Below are 19,476 nucleotides of genomic sequence, written 5' to 3'. Positions count from 1 at the left end.
CATTACTAAGGAAGGACATTGGTATGTTTGGCTGGATCATATCTTCCTATTTCATCATTTTGACAACTGAAACCTAGAAAGAAAAAAAAAAAGAACAAACAATAATCCTTAGTGTTTACACACCAATTATCTGCCTTACATGTTAAAAGGGCAAGTATTCTATACTTGCAGTTCACAACTACTTTGAATCATTGTTGTAGTGTTTACCATAATAGTGTATATTGTTTGCTGTGACTTTCACAAGTTTCAATGCATACTCTTCTATATTTCTTATTGTATTAAATATAGATATTTGTAGATTACATACTATACCACACCCTGCCCTTCATTGCAATCACTCGGCCACCCTACTTAACACCTGCTAAAATAATGTCAGACACATATAGAATGTACTGAGTCACAGACTTGCATTTTAAGATGAATGAGCCACCATTGTGTAGCACTGCAAACGCATAACGTCATCTGCAAAGGCATTAATATTCATATGGTGAAGGAACCACAGAATGATCCGATTGTATGGACTATAGAGAGCATGGAGCTCTGGGTTTTCTGCTGACTGCTACAGTGGAGAATCAGATGGATTTACATTATATGACATGGTTTTTTCTCTGTTGGAGCAAACTGATCATATATGCTTTATAATGTTTTTTTGCCTTTCTCTGGATCAGCTCTGTGTAAATGTTGGCGTAGGGTTCTGTTTATGGAAGTTTTCCATTTATTCTTTTTTATTTTCTCCATTGGTTCAACTTTATGGTTTCTGTGTGGGTTCCAGGGAGGTTTTTTATGTTGTATACATCTATTTATGGTTTTATATGGATGAATTTTAGCATATTTATATGTTAGACATTATGAATTGAGTATATTAAAAATGGAATTTTATTATATATATGAATCAATTGACTTTATTGTTGGATCAATTCCCTGCTATTCTCCAGTGGTCACCACAAAGCCCCTTTCTTTGATATATATTGGTTCAACTTTAAGGACTTCTGTAGTTACTCATCCTGACTATGTGGATCTGGATTTGCCCTTCTTAAATAATTTCTTACAGTTATACGGCAATTTCACCCACGTGTTGACATCACTACAAATAATCATTTAATAGATTGGCAAGTATTTTGCAGATTATAGGTCCTACTCTGTGTGCACTTATTACCTTTGCACTGCAAACATCATTCCATTTTACTATTTAAATTGATCAAGTTAATTCTAATATTTATATATTTTTTTTATTATAGGTCAACAAGCAGTACCATTTTGTTCATTTATGTGCATTAGAAAATAATTTTCTCACCTCATTCAGGATTTTCCCAAGAGTCTCCTGGCTTTCGATAGACTTCCTGTAGCCAGAAAACAAACTAATTATAAAAAGCAAATCAAGGCGAAAAGTAAAATAACTCAGTTCTAATATCTGCGACCATATAAAAATACAAAAGTTGACTAATCCTGGGGTTCAGATAACTTTGTCAATATCCATTCCAGCCAAGGATTTTAGAGGACCATTGCGCTTCCATAGCACTGGTTTCTCTTCATCTGCTGATGCTGAAAACACCCCTGTACAGGTAACACCTTTATGTAACTTTGGTGTGATTTAAAGGTGGGGGACCCCTAAAACACAAGTTGGTGTGTGCACGGAGTTTGTTGCAACTCTCCATTGTGAGGTAAGTTTCACACACACGTTTTTCCATACCTTAAAATAATATTTTAATGGCATCAAAGATTCGCATCATATATTTCTGGATAATAACATTTTTAGGGCATGAAGTCTGGCCCTGGTGTACGTTGTAACAAGGACACTCCACTGTAGACCGGAGGTGCAAGTCAGATGCAGTTTATTTGCTTTCAAAACGGTAGATAACATGAAATCCAACATAAATAGCTCGCTGTAGCATATAACCGATAAGGGCTCACCGACATCTGTCTCTCTTGCAGCACTGCTGCTCCGGCCTCAATCTTTAGGGCCACTGTCTGGTTCCTCCAGACAACGGCAATAACATGCCAATCATCTCAATATGGTTCGCAAACCCGCAGCTCCCTGCTGCCCTGGCCTCCACTGACTCCAGGGTGGAGCTCTCACGACTCACAGGTGGGGCCCTGAACACATCCCAGCACCCTCTTCATGAGGGATGTAAACAGGTGCACAATCAGGTGCTGGTCACCACCAAAGCATGGACCCAGGAATGGAGATTTCCTCCCACCCAGAGCTCTAAGAAATCTCCTGGCTCCAGGATCCCAACTATGATTCAGAAAACCCGGAAAGAACTGAAAAGGCTGTTATCTCCTGGTACCAGTAATGTCTTCCTGGAGCCACTCAGCCCCTCTGGCTGAGAACCCTGGGTGACTTTGAGGCCACCTAACACCGTGGTATTGCCTCACAATGCCACAACGTATAGAAAAAAAAAAAAAGCCACCCCTTTTTAGATGGGCAGAGCTGTGATGTTCGGAACTAAGATGCGCTAGCTTGAGCGTTCGGAAGCTCAGAAGAAACTCCAGGAGACCTGGTTATTAGCAGCTATTAGCAATCTATCCTGGGGGGGGGGGAAATAAAAAGCACTATATTGCTTCACTATGTACCTTCTGTATGTTTCAATACTAAACAACATTTTTAACTTCACATTTAATATATTTGAAACTGAAAGTAGCTTCATGCGGCACATACAATTCATGCATCTTGCTGTAGAGATGTGAACATTGGACTTACCTCTCCATCTTGGTAGATATGGATACAGAGAAGTCACATTCCTGATTAGGTAAGTAAGTGGAAGGCACAATGATGTATTGCCCAGGAGAAAGGTCACACATCATGGACACTTCATGTGAGTAACTGTGTGGTACACAACTGGCACGTGGCTCTTGTACAAAAGGTGAAAGGCTGCGATCAGAGGGATCCTACAGACAGATTACACACATACTGTACAGCATTTTAAATTGTCTGACAGGGATTGCAACCACAAATCAAAGAACATCCATTATGATTATAACAAGAATATATTTTTCCTATTCATCAACCATTCATATCAAGATTAGGTTTATTTACTGTAGAACACTTAAAATTCTCAGATTTTCTCTAGTGCCTATTTTGAGTTATTCAAAACTATGTTTGATTGTCACCCTTATGGGCACAATATTCTTCACATCAGTTGGAGAATCATCTAGATAAGATATTTCCATATAATAGCATTGGTAGCTTCAGCTCTCTGATCTATAACCTGTAGTTCTTTTATCCTGCCCTGATATTACTGCTGTGATGGAGAAGTCCTGCTTAATTAATTGTATTGTTATGTATAGGAGACTAGAAGCCTTAGCTTCATATGGACAGATCCAAAACTGCCCACGTGTCCGTTTAGGATGCAGATATAAATTTTAATATGCCCAAACAGAAGCAATCTCCTTCAGACTTGAGTCTTTGACATAGATGCTCTGAATGATTGATAGAACATTTGATGTATGTGCTTGTTTTACAAATTGTACTACACTTTTAGTAGTGTAATACAATTTACCCTTCTAGATCAATCTGTGACCAGCTATAATTTTCAAAGATGAGAAAAGAGAAATCATATACAACTCTCTTGCACAGAACTTCCCCAGAAATGTAATTTGCTGCTTACTGCTGTTCCTACCTGACTTTCTCTTATTAAAAACACAAGGACAGATCATGTGAGTACAGCAAGAAGACCCCCCCCCCAGCACTTTGGAAGTGAGTGGAATAATTGCGTGAGCTTCAATACAAACAGTAGCAGGTAAGACTTTGCAATCATGTTTCCCAAAAAGCCTTGCAATATGTTTAACTGTCCAGTATAATAACACATTAAACAGTACCTACCATGTACACATGGAACCCAATTGCGTGGCAGTGTTTTTCCTGACAGTGTTGCTTTAGTGTCACCCTCATGAGTTGGGCTTTACTGGGCACTATAAAAGGGATGGTTGGATTAAGGCAGTAAGAAGGATAATTCCTGCTGCCTCCGGCATTAACATCTTTCTTCCATTGGCCTTTTACTTCTCGGGTCTCCCAAGTTCCTTTTACATCATCTTCACTTGTCTTTATCTTTGGCTGATTGGAGGTTATTTCACTGTAGGATACAAACATAAAATAAGTCAGAAAATCTTACAGCAAAGACCAACTGTGTATAATTAAAGAGAAATAAGCAGCTCTGTAACTAACAGTTGCTTAAATAATACCCAATACAATATAGGAGTCCTTTTTGTTATTGAAGCAGTGCTACATACCACTGCTTTCCAAATAAAACAAATCTCCAGCACATTTATAAGGAACAGTTGTGTGCTTTACAATGTGCTTTCCATTTTGTTTCCTTTAAGGCTCAAAGCAAGGGGAAGGCAAACTTTGGTCCTCCAGCAGCAGTGAAACAACAAAACCCAGCATGCATCTGCCTCTGAGGGTCATGGCTGTGCCTGTTGAAGTCTTGCAATGCCTAATGAAATTATCCTTGTCACTACATCAGGAGGGCTGGGGTTTGCCTACCCCTGCTATAAAGAAAACAAAACCCAGTCGTCATCTAATGAACAGATAAAAATTAAGATACGGTTTAGGGAAGAACCCCATTACATGACTTTGGCATGTAACAGGACTCTGTATCTCAGAGTGTTGTCTGCAGCATTACGCTACAGATTGTCTTGAATAATAAACCCTAAAAACCTAGGGATATTCAAGTTTTAAACTAAACTTTGGCACTAGCACTGCTTTCATGGCAGTAGTAATTCAATATGTAGTTTAAAATATGTAACCTAAGGGTGATGGGTCCACTAGACAGGATACGCAACAAAAAGTCGCCCTCTGTGTCCCTGAGGAAGGTGCTGGGTATAACCAGGTAATATCCAGGAGACAGCTCACAATGCAGGTGAAGCTGTCTGTCATAGGAATGTGAGGCGGTGCCAGCTACAACAGGTGACTGTATGGTCTTCTGCAAGTTAAACCGACGTTTTTCCACCTATAGATAAAACAAGATATATTTTCATAAAGTTAATTATTTCCATAAATTGATAAACTGCTAAATAGTAAAAGAAATATAAGATAACTCTATAAATGATATAACTAATATACGTTACAGCTTGCTGCAACCATGGATGCAGTTTAAACAAATGATTTATTTTAGCATCATTATCAAGTAGGGCTGGTAATGATTAACATTTTTGTGTTCGATTAATCGAATTTTTTTTAAATTGATTAATTTCGATTATAATGCACATACAGATCCAACTACATTGGCCTATACACATACAGCACAGCAATGAAGTAATAAAATGAACTAGGATCACACTAATCCAGCACGTTATTAATCTCACGTGGGGCAACTCAGAATAATAACGTGCTGGATTCGTGTGATCCTAGTTCATTGTATGACTTCATTGCTGTGCTGTATGTGTATAGGCCAATGCCTTGGCTGGCGCTCGTGCAGAGAGTTTAAAAAAAAAAAAAAATGATCAAAAAATGTTTAATCGATCAAAAAGATTAACGATTAATCGAGAAATTAAATCGTTAATTTGCACAGCCCTATTATCAAGTAATACTTAAACTGAATGACCATCAGCAGAGCCCATCTCCCATCAAAGTTGGTAAGCTGTGGCAATTCAGATCCCAAAACAAAGTTTAGGATTGATAAATAAGAAATAGTACCCCTTTGTATTGCCTTAAACTCCAAGACAAGCAATCCAACAACAACAAAAAAAAACCTTTTTATAAAAACTAAAAACCACAAGACTTCTTGTCTTGTGCTAATTTAATCCTTTTTGAAAAAAAACTTAATAAAAAACATTTTTTTTCTTCTTTGTAAATGTATAAATTAGTTTTCAGTATTGATGCTATTTTTTTAAGTTCATTTGTGAGGGGTTATTTGTTAGTGATATTTAGAGTTTGGGAATGTTTGAAAGACAAAATGATAAGAGCAAATTGTGTCATATGATTAGGAGTAGTGGCTTTGACTCAAAGATTATATAGAATTAGTGGCAGACAATGAGACTATACAGACACAGTTCTTGCTTCTGTACTATAATATATTATTTATATATTTGGTTAGAGGGTTAGTGAGACCCTGTCACCAACTTAAACAAGAGAGGTAAAAGCAGAGTAAAATCAAGTATTTTAAAACGCTTACTTATGTAATTTTTCCCCTTTCCATACACTTTTTTGTTTTATTTACATTTAATGTGCCTTTGAACTTAGAAGCAACTTTAGCTTCTTTAGGAAGAGTCAGTTCCCAACCACAGACTCTCCCTCTCTCCTTGGAACATCTTAGCTTTCCATAGCACATCATAACTCCTCTGGGAGTGTCTACTTAATGTTTGTGCTGTCCTAGTTTTATTCACTTATCCCCTCCCTACACATGGAGGCTGTAGCTACCTGTGGGAGTAGCGAAGGAGAATACTATAGAGAGTCACTTGAGTGACAGCTCTGAGTCTGCTGACATCACATCCAAGATGGTGTTGCCCAGCAGGCACCTTAGGGCTTTTAAAGTCCACCCACGTGATGCTTTTACAAGTAACTAATATGTATAAAATACCCCACATGCAAATATATTCTTTGAGAATGTGTGCAGTATGTAAAGTGCTGTGTAAATTAATGGAGCTATATAAATGCCTGTAACAAGAAATAAAAGAGAATTGTTTTTTTAAATGAACGGTCTGGCAGCAGGGTCTCTTTAATGCATGACAATTACTGTACAATAGCAATGACAAATATGCAATCTAAGATTTTATTAAGACTTTATTTATGAAGAACCCTACAATGATTTATAAAACTTACCTTCCAGACATGAAGTCCTATAGCATACAGGGGAGTACTTTTTAAAATCACGCTTCTTGACTGGCTCCTGTGTGTACCATCAGCAGATGATATTCCACTTTGTGGCCTTTGCATAAGTGCCAGATACAGCTCACTTTGCTCCCTAACAACAAACCAGAACTTAGGGTTGTCAGGAAAACTGACATTATTACGGGATCCACCTGCAGTCTGACCTTTGACCCAGGAACCATACAATTGCTGTGTGTGGAGCAACGGACAATCTGTAACACAAAAAATATTAGTGTTATAAAACAAATACAGTGATGGCTGCATATATTATACATCCAGTATATTAAAAACAGGAATACTAATGTTAGCACACATCTCGCACAGATTACTACTTTAAAAAGTGTAATTCTCTAGTTCACCTTCCTGGAAATACAAAGCAAGAGCAATTAAAAGGGAAAGCTTACTAATAGGGAACAATGAAAGAGGTGAGTGAGGCTATAATACTTTTCAGAAAATACTGCAGTTGTTCTACAGATCTTTGTTCTATGTTATCCACTACAGTGAGACTTCACAGTGCCCTTTTCATACAGGCTGGAGAAGTCTACTTCCTGTACTCTGTACTGTGCAAAATCACTCTTCTCTGCTTGATGCCTCAGCAGTCAGCTTCAGCTTCATACTTACAAATCAGACTTAACTTACTGAAGACTGCATGAAATATTAAGTATGTGGGAAAAAGAAAAGAACCTAAAGAGGGGGAGTTCACAATGCATGCTTGGTACTTCCAAACTTTTAAGAGAAAGGGATATGTAGATCATGGGCAAAAATGGAATGGGGTGTACTGGTACTCTAAAGCTATGCCTGGAAAAAAGGAGCAGGTAGTCTTTGCTCCTTGTAAGTATGTCAAGGTCAAATGTTAATTTACCAGAGTGTACCCTAAATATACCACATACTCTTTTTGTTTCTTAAGTTGATCAATGTTTGCAGATCTGTTGGTCGATTACGAGTCCTACAACCAACTAATGCAGAACAAAATTCATGCCAACTGGACAAAAAAGTGCTCAGACTAGTCTATCACGCTTCCATTTCCGATTAGGATTCCAAATATTTGCTCTTACTAGAATCCCTCTTTAATAAGCCACTTCAACATATGTCAATAATATCTTATACAATAAATAGCTAATTAATGCTTGGTCTCTGTTGTTTTGTTGTGGGCCAGTTAGTGTTTTGTTTGCTGTTGCCCTCTTCTCAGTTGGACTGCTCCTGGATAACCTGACCGTACCCAACTTCCTCTGACCCTCAATAGACAAGAAAATAGGATTTTTGTACTCGCCATGAAATTATTTTCTTGAAATCCATTGAAGGACACAGGAAGTCATATTCTGGTGGGTTTATACTGCTTGCTAAAAGAGGATTGGACACTGACAAAGAAACAAAATTGTAGACCAGCCCATAATAACACCTCCTACCACCATCATGCCTCGGTTTTGTAGCAAAGCAGTACCAAGAGCATGATCATAAAAGCATTGTAGGGACAACCAAATTGCCCAAAGTTACAGAATGTTGATTGGGACACGAGATTTCTCAGATCCGGACCCAGATATTACAAGCAACAAGACAGTTCCAGGGCTGATTTCGAAAGGTTCAGGATGCAGTGGAGCCTCTGCATGGTCTGGACAGTCAGGGCTATATTGCCTAGCAGGACCACTGCTAGTAAAAGAAAAAGCTAGTAAACGTTTTTTTTTTATTCTCAGCAGAGCTGAATAAAAGACAGTCATCCTTCTAGGTCACTAGCAAAAAACAGGTATGCTGGCAGTAGTAGGGGTTATGCTGATGTAGTCTACAATGTTTTGGTTTGCCAGTGTCCAATCCTGCTGTAGGTGGAAGTAGAAACTCGACAGCATATGATTTCTTGTGTCACTCAACGATTGAAAAAAACAGAAAGGCTACATCACGATATGCGACTATCACTCTGTAGACAACACATGTTACAATCTGTTTTCTAGCATACCTATTTAATCTATGCGTATGGTTGAAAATTGTAAGGATATTTTACTCTATCAAAACATATTTCCACGCACATTAGGAAATAGGTCTAGTAGTCTTCCACAGTGACTGATTGATATAAATGTATTAATATTTTACAAGAGGAATATATGCAAGCTGTGAAGCTACGCTCTGTGTAGGAGACTCCAGGCATTCTACAATTATGTTAACTCACCTGTCCAAATGCTTTGTATGTACTCCATCTCATCCACTGGAAATGCCATAGTAACTTCATTAAACTCTTGCAGAAATTCTTCTTTCTCTACCCAGAACTCTCCATCTTGAAGATCATAAAGAAACTTAGCACTGTCTGACTTGCTCACCAAGGCCCATTTATCACCACTGAAGAAAAAGACAGAGTAACGCTAACTTTCAATATTCATGCAACTACCACAGGAATGTATTCAGCAAATTTGCCTGTGCAGTAAACCAAATTTTATGCTACAGACATTAAGCGGTCTATTTATAAAGCAGTGAATGCGATTTCTCCAAATGTTCTCTAGTGAAGAATTAAGCAATGCCATTTAAAAACACATGGACCTGGAATATTCTCCACCAGAGATTGTTTGGAGAAAGTCACCATCACTGCTTTATAAAACAGACCCTTATAGAGATTAATTTATAAAAAGCCTGGTGTATAGCTGTTCTCATGACACTAGCGCCGCTAGATGACACTGACGAGTATAGGAAATCCTATTTTCATCAGTGCCATCTAGCAGTGCTAGTGCTGTACCATCATCCATCCATAAGCCGGCTGAAACTTTTATAAATGGACCAATTGAAGTGTAGTTCCACTACTGGAAGTCTTTATGCTGTGTGTATGAGCACATGTAACAAACAAAAAATAGGTGTTATACCAATTTGGCTGCACAATTGCAAATACGCTTTAAGTGCAAGTTTGATGTATGAGTGTTCAATAGTAAACAGTCAAAAGATGCAGCTTCAGGAACTACAAAGCACTGGCTTTATTTCATGTCAAATCCCTTACTGTATTCAGTATTTTCATACATTATCATCTGTGCTTAGAAAATGAGTGACATTATGGAATACATTCTATGTTTACTGTATGAAAAGTGCACAATACCCTTCTTCTTTAATAAAACTTTGCAATTGCTACTTACTCCCTCCCCCACGCACCACTCCAACAGCTTCGCCCCCAAGGATTATGCACACGTATTAAAATCAACTGCTGTCCATCCTTTGTGACTCCATGCTGGATGTCTGTGATTGTGAAGGCATGAAATTCACCCAAATCTCCAGCACCTAATATATAGATTGAGATAATGACACATTAAAATTTACAACCAAAAAGGGTATTTATTTGGCTGGTGGGTATACAAGCAGATAATTCATGGAAGCATGTAATTCTACATAGTATATATAATACTAGTAGTATTCTATTCTAACTGTATGTAATCTACGTAATTACTATGTAATTCTAATGTTATGAATAAGAACTGAAAGATCCAAGGTATAAATCTGGGGGGACCATGGTTTTCCTTGTTGGACCTCCTTTCACATATCTCTAGCAACATAGGCTAGATACAGATTGTTAAATAGGGTACCAATCAACAACTTAATTAAATGGTTTGTGCATGTGCTAAAATGAATTGAAGTGTATTCTTTACTGAAAATATAGATTTAATAACCAGTACAGCAATTATGTTGCAAACTGCAACTGCCACCATTGTATTCAACAGGGTCTCTGCTTTTAGAAAATATATAATCTTTTGGAGGATTTATGTAATCGTCAGGCCTAAAATGTGCATTTTACTGTATGAAAATGACTCTGGCATCAAAAGGGTTAAAGGTCTCCTCCCCACACCCAATCTGTTACTGGACAGTAAAAGAAGAAGCACGAGTATGATAAACTCATTGTTCTGTCATTCTGCTCTCTCTTCTGATTAGCATGCTCCTTGTTGGCACATAAGCACTGCAGGACAACTGACTGGCTACTTGCCCAGCTTCCCCCTTTCCCATTCTGAGCTCTGCTGTATAGATTGCAAATGGCAGATACCAGGCAAAATGTAAGGTACTTACACTGCTTGCATTTAGAAAAATGTATTTATTGATACATACATTATTAAAAAGAGTTGCCTTATTGTGTGTCTTTAAGCAAGCATTATGCAAGTGTAAGAAAAATATTCTGATTTTCCATGATGCAGAAGCATGAACATGGAAAAATACACATTTTGTGCATTTACCCAACTAAATGCACAAATATTCTATATGTCCTATTTTTTGTGCTAAGCTGCAGTGCATTTATGCGATATAGCTCTATAGGTATGAATTGGATTCGTACTTGCAACCTACTGCAGGTAAACAGACAAGTGTGGAGACAAGTGCGCATTGTTGTTGGCACAAAAAATGCAGTAACTCCTTATAGACTTCGCTCTTACCTTCTTTACTATGGAGCACAGAACAACTTATTGCACAACGATTCTTCAGGTCCAACATTCTGCACAGCATTTTGTTCCGGTCAATGTCCTCTGCATCTTCTAAGGACCACCTCTCTACCAACCCACCTGTCAGATCTACCAAAGCATCAACAACCTGCCCTGCCCAAAGAGACTCATAGCAGCCATGTAACCTGCCAATACACAAAATATACATTTGAAAAGAAATGTGCTTGTTAATATGTGTGCGAAGTACACAAGTACAGAAGAAATATCTACACCACAAACGTGACCATATACAAGAGACTTGTCAACCCAAACATACTGTATTTTAAAAGGTGAAGCAACCCACTGAGGAGGATAGCCTTGTGCTCTCTCCTTCTATCAACTAGCTCAATGAAGACAGGGCAATGTAGAGCTACAACAACTATATTGATAATAATCTATTATGGGAATAGTTGGCAACTAGAGGTGCACCGAAATGAAAACTTAAAAACCGAAATTAAAATAATGTCAGGCCGAAACCGAAAATGTTTTTTATTTTAACTTTTTCAAATGTTAATATTTTATTTTTAAATTAACTTTAATTCTTTTATTTATTCATTTTTATTAAATATTTTTATTTTTTACTTTACTTTAAGGCTTTTGAGAAATATTGGGGATATTTCCCTTTTAAAATAGAAAAAGCGATTTAGGACACAGAATCCTGAATCTCTTTTTCTGCATCCCCCGTCATAAATGAACAGGAATCCTCTATACTGAGTGTTCCTGTTCATTCATAACATGAGGACAGAGTATGTTTACCATGTCCACAATCATGACTGAACAGGAGGTGATGTAGATCACTTCCCATTCATCCATAATTGAGGATATAGTAACCATGCTATGTCCTCAATGATTTACAAACACTCAGCGATCACTGAGTGTTTGCACTCGATCTCCTTCCTGACAGCTGTCACAGGAGGCTGAGCGAGGGGAGCTCAGCCTCCTGTAACAGCACTGGCTGTCTCCACCCACACACCGCTCTCCTGATCTGTCACAGGAGGCTGAGCGGAGAGGGGAGACGCTGGCCGTAGCGATTGGCTGCCTGTGACAGTTTATCTCCTCCACGCTGGGACACAGAGCAGCACCCAGCGGAGAGGAGAGAAAGAATGGATGCATCGCTGTATCAGCCAAAAAAATTGCACTTTTGGACGATATATTGGTGCATCCCTATTGGCAACTATTCTCAATCGAGAGAGAGATTGACTTTGCATGAACAGAGAGGGAGCCCGCACAGCCCATAGCCAGGAGGTTGAATGGTGGTTTCTCTTCATCTGCTGAAAACACCCCTGTACAGGTAGCACCTTTAAGTGACTTTTTCTATACAACCAATTGATTAGTTGAAAAAATAATCCGGTAACTAATCGATTATGAAAAATATTGTTAGCTACAGCCCTAGTGCAATGTAATACAGCCTGATTGGCATACAATGCTTCCTCTCTGGGTCTAATGTAGGAAAGTAAAAAATGTCAATATAAAATCAGACTGAGGTACTATTTAAAAATACATTTTTAATGACTACATAATTGAGTTAAACAGGTATGTTTTAGTTCTGTCTACACTTCTGCTTTAAACAGGAATCTCACCCTAGAGTTACTCTATTAACATGTAACAGCCATATAACACCTGTACTATTATAAATACACAGCACCATGTTTGACTTCTGTCCACGTTCGAATTGTTCAACAATTGTCATTGGAAACTACATGCCATTAAAAGGAGTGACACCATGCATCTCATGGTGTTCCTCAGTCCTCCTCCACCCCAATGCTATCTACATCTTGTGATTGCAAAGCTGGACTAGGAGACTCTTCCCTTGTGCCCTTATGCTGTGAAAGATGTAGATAGCATGAGGGGGACTGACAACATGAGTTCCATCGTGTCACTGGTAAACGAACGACAATTTCCAATGCTGACTGCTGGACAACCAGAGCACAGACGGTAGTCAAACATGGTGCTATGCATTTATTAAGGTTCATGTGTTATACTGCGCTTAAAGCTGAACTCTAAGGACAGAAAAATACATTTAAATATATTTCTAAATAGCTACAAAGGAAATACATCCACTGTGTGAGCACCAGAACTCTTTGCAAATTCAGATATTACCTTGTAAATGAGGCAGTAACATCATCATTGTGCTGTACACAGCCTGAGCAAGAATTTGGAAGGGACACGGCAGGCACAAGCTACTATAGGCTGCCTGCAAAAAGCTACAAGAGAGAGGTTGGTACAAAACTAGTTAACCAGCACAGGGAGAGAGAGCAGCAGTGACTGGTCTTTATTAAAAGAAGCTCCTGCACAGAGACAACGTTTTACACTGGATTACTGAACAGATCTGGAAGAAATACCCAAATCTCACAAAGCTAAGTAGGAATACACATGCTCCTTATATGTAGACAATATTTGATTATCCTAGAGTTCAGCTTTAAATGCTCATAGAGTAATTTTAGGGTAAACTTCCACTTTAATGAACTGTCTGCAGGTAAATCATTGTCTAACCTGTACATGAACATTTATAAAATCAGGAGAAAGATAATAAAGATGCCATGACATACTTGGCATATGCTTTCTCCAGGAGTGGAAGCCAGAAGGCTCCCTGGTCTTCACAATGTGAGAAACAAAGCTTTTGTCCCAAGCATGGTAAACAGTCATCGACGGTCACATCAACCCAGTGTCCAAATCTCCAGAATCGGCAAGTAAAGCACCCTGTGTATCCAGGTTCATTCCACGTACACTGCGCTGGGGGGAACACCTTGGAGGAAGAAAACAGAAAGGTGGCTTAAGAAACAAAAAAAGGAAGGATGGGGCACACAGAGGAAGCAAGAACAGAAAGGATGGATGAGGAAGAACAGAAAGGAAGGGTGAAGAATGGAAATGAAGGACGAGGAACAGAAAGGAAGCGTAAGAACTGAACGGAAGCACGGAAAACAAAAATAACCAATTACAGATAAGATGAAAAGGTAGCACAGGTAAAGAGGAGAGCAGCTCACCTGGTGAAGAAGCTTTTGTGATTTGTGTAAAGCAAAGCAGGCACATATAAACCAGCAATCCCCCAGTATACCCTGCTTCCCTATACCAAGCCTGGCATTCTCCGGGAAAAGACGAGGGGATGCACAAATCTCCTAAGAAAGAGAAGAAAGGAAATAGATTAAAATCACTTCACCATCATGGAGCAGGTCTATTGATAGTCAAGGTCTCACCTGTGGTCTCAGCCATGTAATGTGGTCACACAGAGGGGACAGAGGGGTGCCCCCTCTCTGGACTAAGGAGGACACGCAGGGTGGGAATTCAGGGTCCACAAACAGCCCCCGGGTGGGAGGCGGCATGTCACCTGCAGGGAGTCAGCATATGGCATCTCCATCAGACCCACCTTACCAATACACAGGACGATGGCGTGACCTGGAGCGGAGTGCACTGACACAACATGACTCCCGGCACAGGGGACACACAGTAAGAAGACATTACCGATCACAGGGCACATCCCCCATTACAGCCGCCCACCACCATTCCGGGTCTCTTCATCTTCATCCCCCAGTAATCCCGCCGCCAGCCAATCACAAGTCTTCACACATAGACACGAGCCGGGATGATAGAGCTACTATTGGGCGGCGTGGCCCCCGGTTGTGGATTGGGCGCCGCTCACACATGGGCGGAGTTTTGCTGTAATCCTTATGTATCGTCCCTCCCTGACACCGTCCAAGCCCTCTGTGTGAATGAGTGCTGTCTCTGATGGATGGATTGGAATTAGTAATGGGCTGGTTTAATTTAAAATTAAATGTACCATTCATTGTAGCATGACAAAGCTTCCAGCTAGTCCTCATTTGGAGGGACTGACTCTCTTTTGAAAGCATATTCCTTTTTCGGTTCTCAGGTGTCCTTCTTTTTGTTCTATAGAACTGTATACAACATGATTTAATTTAACCCCTTGCTGCCTATTGCCCTTTAACCCAAGGGGTGGGCAAACTCTGATCCTTCAGTTGTTGTAGAACTACAAATCCCATAAAGCATTGCAAGATTCTTACAGCCTAAAGGTCCCCACACACCTTACGATAATCGCGGGAAATCCCGCGATCGTACGATTATCGTAAGGTGTGTGGAAGCCGTGCGACCTCTACTACTGTAAGGTTGCACGACTTTAAACGTACGAACATGTTTCAAAACCAGCCGAGCATCGTACGATGTTTGGCGGGTGTGTAGCATGTTCGTAAGATAAAAGCCGGACGGGCCCGTGTGCGCAAGCGCACACTGCCTGTTCGGCATTGCGGTCATCGGAAGCCCGCCCCTCAGGGGGCGTGGCTTGCGATCATCGCAAGTACGATCTGCCTATGCAAGATAGGCAGATCGTACGTTTTTTAAAGTACCTTACAACCATCTCCATACAAAAGTCTGGCGATGGTTGTAAGGTGTGTGCCCAGCCTTAGGCATGACTCCCAGAGACAGATGTATCATGGGATTTGTAGCTTCACCTCAGCTGGAGGTCATTTGCCCACCCTTGCTTTAAAGTGACATTAAACCCTCAGATTTTTTAACATAAACCAATACTGTAATGTGTGCCTTACTGTAATCCATGGTAGTTTCCCTTCTCTTTGCTGCTCTTCCTTTTAAATCTGTATCTCTTCTCATGCTGGGCAGAACTTCTGTTTTGCAGCAGACTGCCTTGTCTCTGAAATGGATACATGGGGGGTGATTTACTAACCTAAACACACGCACACACACACAGCAAAACGTATTTATCAACCAAAAAGTCTCTAAAAGCATATTTCCACTAATGCCATATATGGAAAAATCATGCACATGATGCATATATAATGCTGCTTCACAGTTTAGACAAAAATGGTTAGCTCATGCATTTACATTCCTGCATTCATCAACGCAAGCAACACAACATAGAGCTAATTTACACAACATCACCTTGCAATTCATGCTTGGCTTTGCACAACACACCTGCTGGGTGTGTACACACTACAAAGGTGTTTAGATTCCACCCATAGATCATGCTGGGAGGGAACACACTACAGAGGTGTATACATGTTCGTGGTGTGTTTATAAGGTTAGTAAATCAACCCCATGGTGTCTGTGTGTAAGTTTGCAACCTGAGCTTCACTACAGGAAGAGGCACTCGGCTGCAAAAGGAAGTTCTCCCCCAGCATGAGAAGACATGAGGATTTAAAAGGAAGAGCAGCAAAGAGAAGGGAAACTACCATGGATTACAGTAAGGCACACATTACAGTATTGGTTTATGTTAAAAAATCTGAGGGTTTAATGTCACTTTAAGGGCTTCCCAATCATGTGATCACTGTGTTTGGGTGTCATGGTGGTCACATGATTGGGAGGCCGGTCCCACCAGGCCATGATCACAAATGGAGTCCAGGGGCTGTCGGTGACTGCTCAGTCACTGTGCTGGGAGGACGCCGGTTAGCACACTCTCAGAACAGCAGAACCAGATGACACATATATGTGGCACCTCATTGTTACGGCCCATCTAGTAACTTCTTTTCATATAAATTATCTGCAGTCTGCGTAACGGGGATGTGAAAGAGCCGTGTGCTTTAAGTAAAAACTGTGTGCTATAATGTGACCCTCTATCACATTTCTGAGCGTTAGGAGGTATGTATGACTCTATGAGTTGAATTTATACTCACCCCATCCTCTGAGCCGGCCAGCTGTCACAGCACTCCCTCCAGCCTGTCATCTCCTCCACTGCAACAATGGTACATCCCTCCGGTGTGCTCACATCCTATACACCGTATAGAACATGATGACTCAGGAACCTTAGACCACTGCAGCAGAGGGGGAGGGAGGCTAGAAGGACCAGTCTAACAACAAGCCAAAATGAGCAGTTAGCCCTTGCAGTGTACGGATAGCCCCACTGAAAGATTAATACAAATTTTACCAAGAGTTCTGCATTAGAAATGAAAAATACAAGCTGATTGGTTACCAAAGGTGACTGCTCCAGTTTTGATAAACACCACTCTATGACTTTGTTATTTTCCTCCCCTAACCCTTGCAGTGTGGGGGTAGCCCAACTGCAAGGGTTAATAAAAAATGTTGCCTGCAGTTTTTTAAATATCACAGCTATAGGCTTTGGGTTTAGTTTGGTAGAGAACGGCCAGCAGCAGAAAAGTGCGTGACCACAACCAGATAGAATAGGCTGAACTGTAGAAACATAAAACAAAAACAGTTTACTACTACACTAGAAATTCAAATTTACACATTTAATAAAAAAAAATGATCAGCAGCAGAGCAGTTTTATGAGCAGGGTGAAGAGTGCTCAGACACTAGATGCTTTGCCTTACCTGAAATTCAAGTGAATGGGATCCCTTTCTATTCCTACTTGGTATAGACACCAAACCCGGGTTCCCCAAACATCATATATTAATGATATTTTATAATGTATTTTACACAGGAAAGGAAATTCTACTGAAATGGAAACTCCCTATCCCCATTCGTCAGTGAATGGTATTCGCTATAAACAAAAAAATGCTAGCACTCTACAAACGATCCTATCCGAGAAAGGGCTTCCCAGCCAAATTTGAACAAAATGACCTGCCTAATAATTGTGCACCCAGTGTATATAGAGGAACACATACATATACTATTGATGTAAAGAAAGAGAAATTCCAGCGTTTGAAGAAAACAAAATCATAAATGCACACTTCTTCATAAAAGAAGCATTGCAACCGTGATCAGGTGCAGTGCTCTGGTTCCTGCAGACTCTTCCACCCTTTCATGTCTGTGGTGCAGACATTGACTGCCATGGACGGGAGGAAGTGTCAATGGACTACAAGTGTAAAAGTAGCTGTGAATGGATGACGCAGCTGTGCGGGGAGAAGAACCCCCCCAATTCAGGTAAGTGGAGGAGATTTGCAGCCTGACCATGTTTCACGTCATACCCGAATATGGGCGTGACATGAAACATGGTCAAAAAATTAAAAACAGCCTTTAAGGTAATGAGAAATCCTAAAAAAAAAGTGTAGACTCCTTTTTCCATTAATTCCTTGTCTGGAAAATTGCAGCGTTCCACCTCGAGGTTTTACTCCCTCTAGGGGACTTGTTGTAAAGTGCTAAATATCTTTTATATAGCTCATGATCTGAAAATAATGATGTGTTGTTTTTATTCACACACAATATACATGTTTTATTGTTAAGTTTTCTGTTTTTTGTACCCTGATAAAGAAGGATTTTTGCCCCCCCCCAACGTGTTGCCTACTTCTTGTTTCCGGTTGAAACTTTTTCTATTTCTGGAATCTACGATTTCTCTTTCATCTCAATTAAAGGAGAACTATGGGGTCAGTGCTTTTCCCCATAGTTCTCCTAAGGGTAATGGGAGGACACAAACTAGCGTCCTCCCCTATACTGAGACGCCGCAGCTGGAACGGATCCCGACATTACTGTCTGGCTCCACCCAGCTGCGTGAGTGACAGCTGGCTCTGCCTATCCAGAGGAAGAGCCAGCTGTACCCGCCCCCGTCCGTTCCGCCAGTCAGCACTGGAGGATCGGACAGGGGAGGGGGGGGGAATCCCTGCAGGGAGCCGTGAGTGACAGTGACGGCTCTCTGCAGGCTCAGGATCGAGAAGTGAGCGAGTGACGGTATGTGTTCGCTCTCTTCCCGATCTATTGAACCGACCTATGACAGTTTCATTGTCACACGTCGGCTCGAACTATGAGGCTGAGTGTTTTTCACTCGCCTCATAGTTCTCCTTTAAGGAAACAGTGTTTCAAGGGGGATCCCCCTTTTTGTGGAGAGCTGTCAAGCGTAAGCCATTTGGACAGACTGAGGAGTTTTTTCTCTTTGGACTTAAGATATGTATCCAGTGCCCCACCTCCACTTCCCCTAGTGTCAATGCTATTGGTTGACTGCAGCATATGGGTCCTCTTTTTTTAAGTCATAGTAAACCCTTAACAAGGTTTGTGTCAATGTAATGCATATGTTTATTCATTATTTAGTTGTTTGCTTTGTTTTGGAGTAAAATCTTCAAGAAGTTGTGCAAGCAACATATGGCAGCTTCCCAGACTTCTCACCTATATAAATACCTGTAATAATAATAACAAAGGAGGAGCTATGGCCACTGGTGATAGAACTGCCCAATCTTCCCTCTGAAGGAGACCGGCATACTAATTACCCTGGTAAGTGGTGTCATTTTATTGTAGGAAGGTGGAGCAATATCATCATTCCTATGTCATTTTCATTTTAAATGTTATTCTATTGTCACATTACATGCACCTCATGGACTCACCCACAAAGAA

At 40.3% G+C, this 19,476-nt stretch overlaps 1 protein-coding gene across 1 annotated transcript; it reads right to left on the bottom strand.

Annotated features, from left to right (window-relative positions):
- Nucleotides 1-14,671, bottom strand: CAPN10 (calpain 10). The gene is made up of 12 exons (XM_018576511.1): nucleotides 14,430-14,671; nucleotides 14,220-14,351; nucleotides 13,785-13,981; nucleotides 11,191-11,381; nucleotides 9,913-10,054; nucleotides 8,967-9,133; nucleotides 6,761-7,020; nucleotides 4,747-4,949; nucleotides 3,824-4,073; nucleotides 2,702-2,889; nucleotides 1,295-1,340; nucleotides 1-73 (listed from the first exon to the last, which is right to left on the bottom strand). Exons 1-12 carry the CDS (start codon nucleotides 14,553-14,555, stop codon nucleotides 47-49), a joined length of 1,929 nt encoding a protein of 642 aa, XP_018432013.1. The 5' UTR covers nucleotides 14,556-14,671; the 3' UTR covers nucleotides 1-46.
- Nucleotides 14,672-19,476: the final 4,805 nt, after the last annotated feature.

This window comes from Nanorana parkeri, unplaced genomic scaffold, assembly GCF_000935625.1.
Source record: "Nanorana parkeri isolate BGI_ZX_2015 unplaced genomic scaffold, ASM93562v1 scaffold69, whole genome shotgun sequence".
In the NCBI taxonomy this organism is placed as follows: Eukaryota; Metazoa; Chordata; class Amphibia; order Anura; family Dicroglossidae; genus Nanorana; species Nanorana parkeri.
This window is presented reverse-complemented; position numbering and strand designations above follow the sequence as displayed.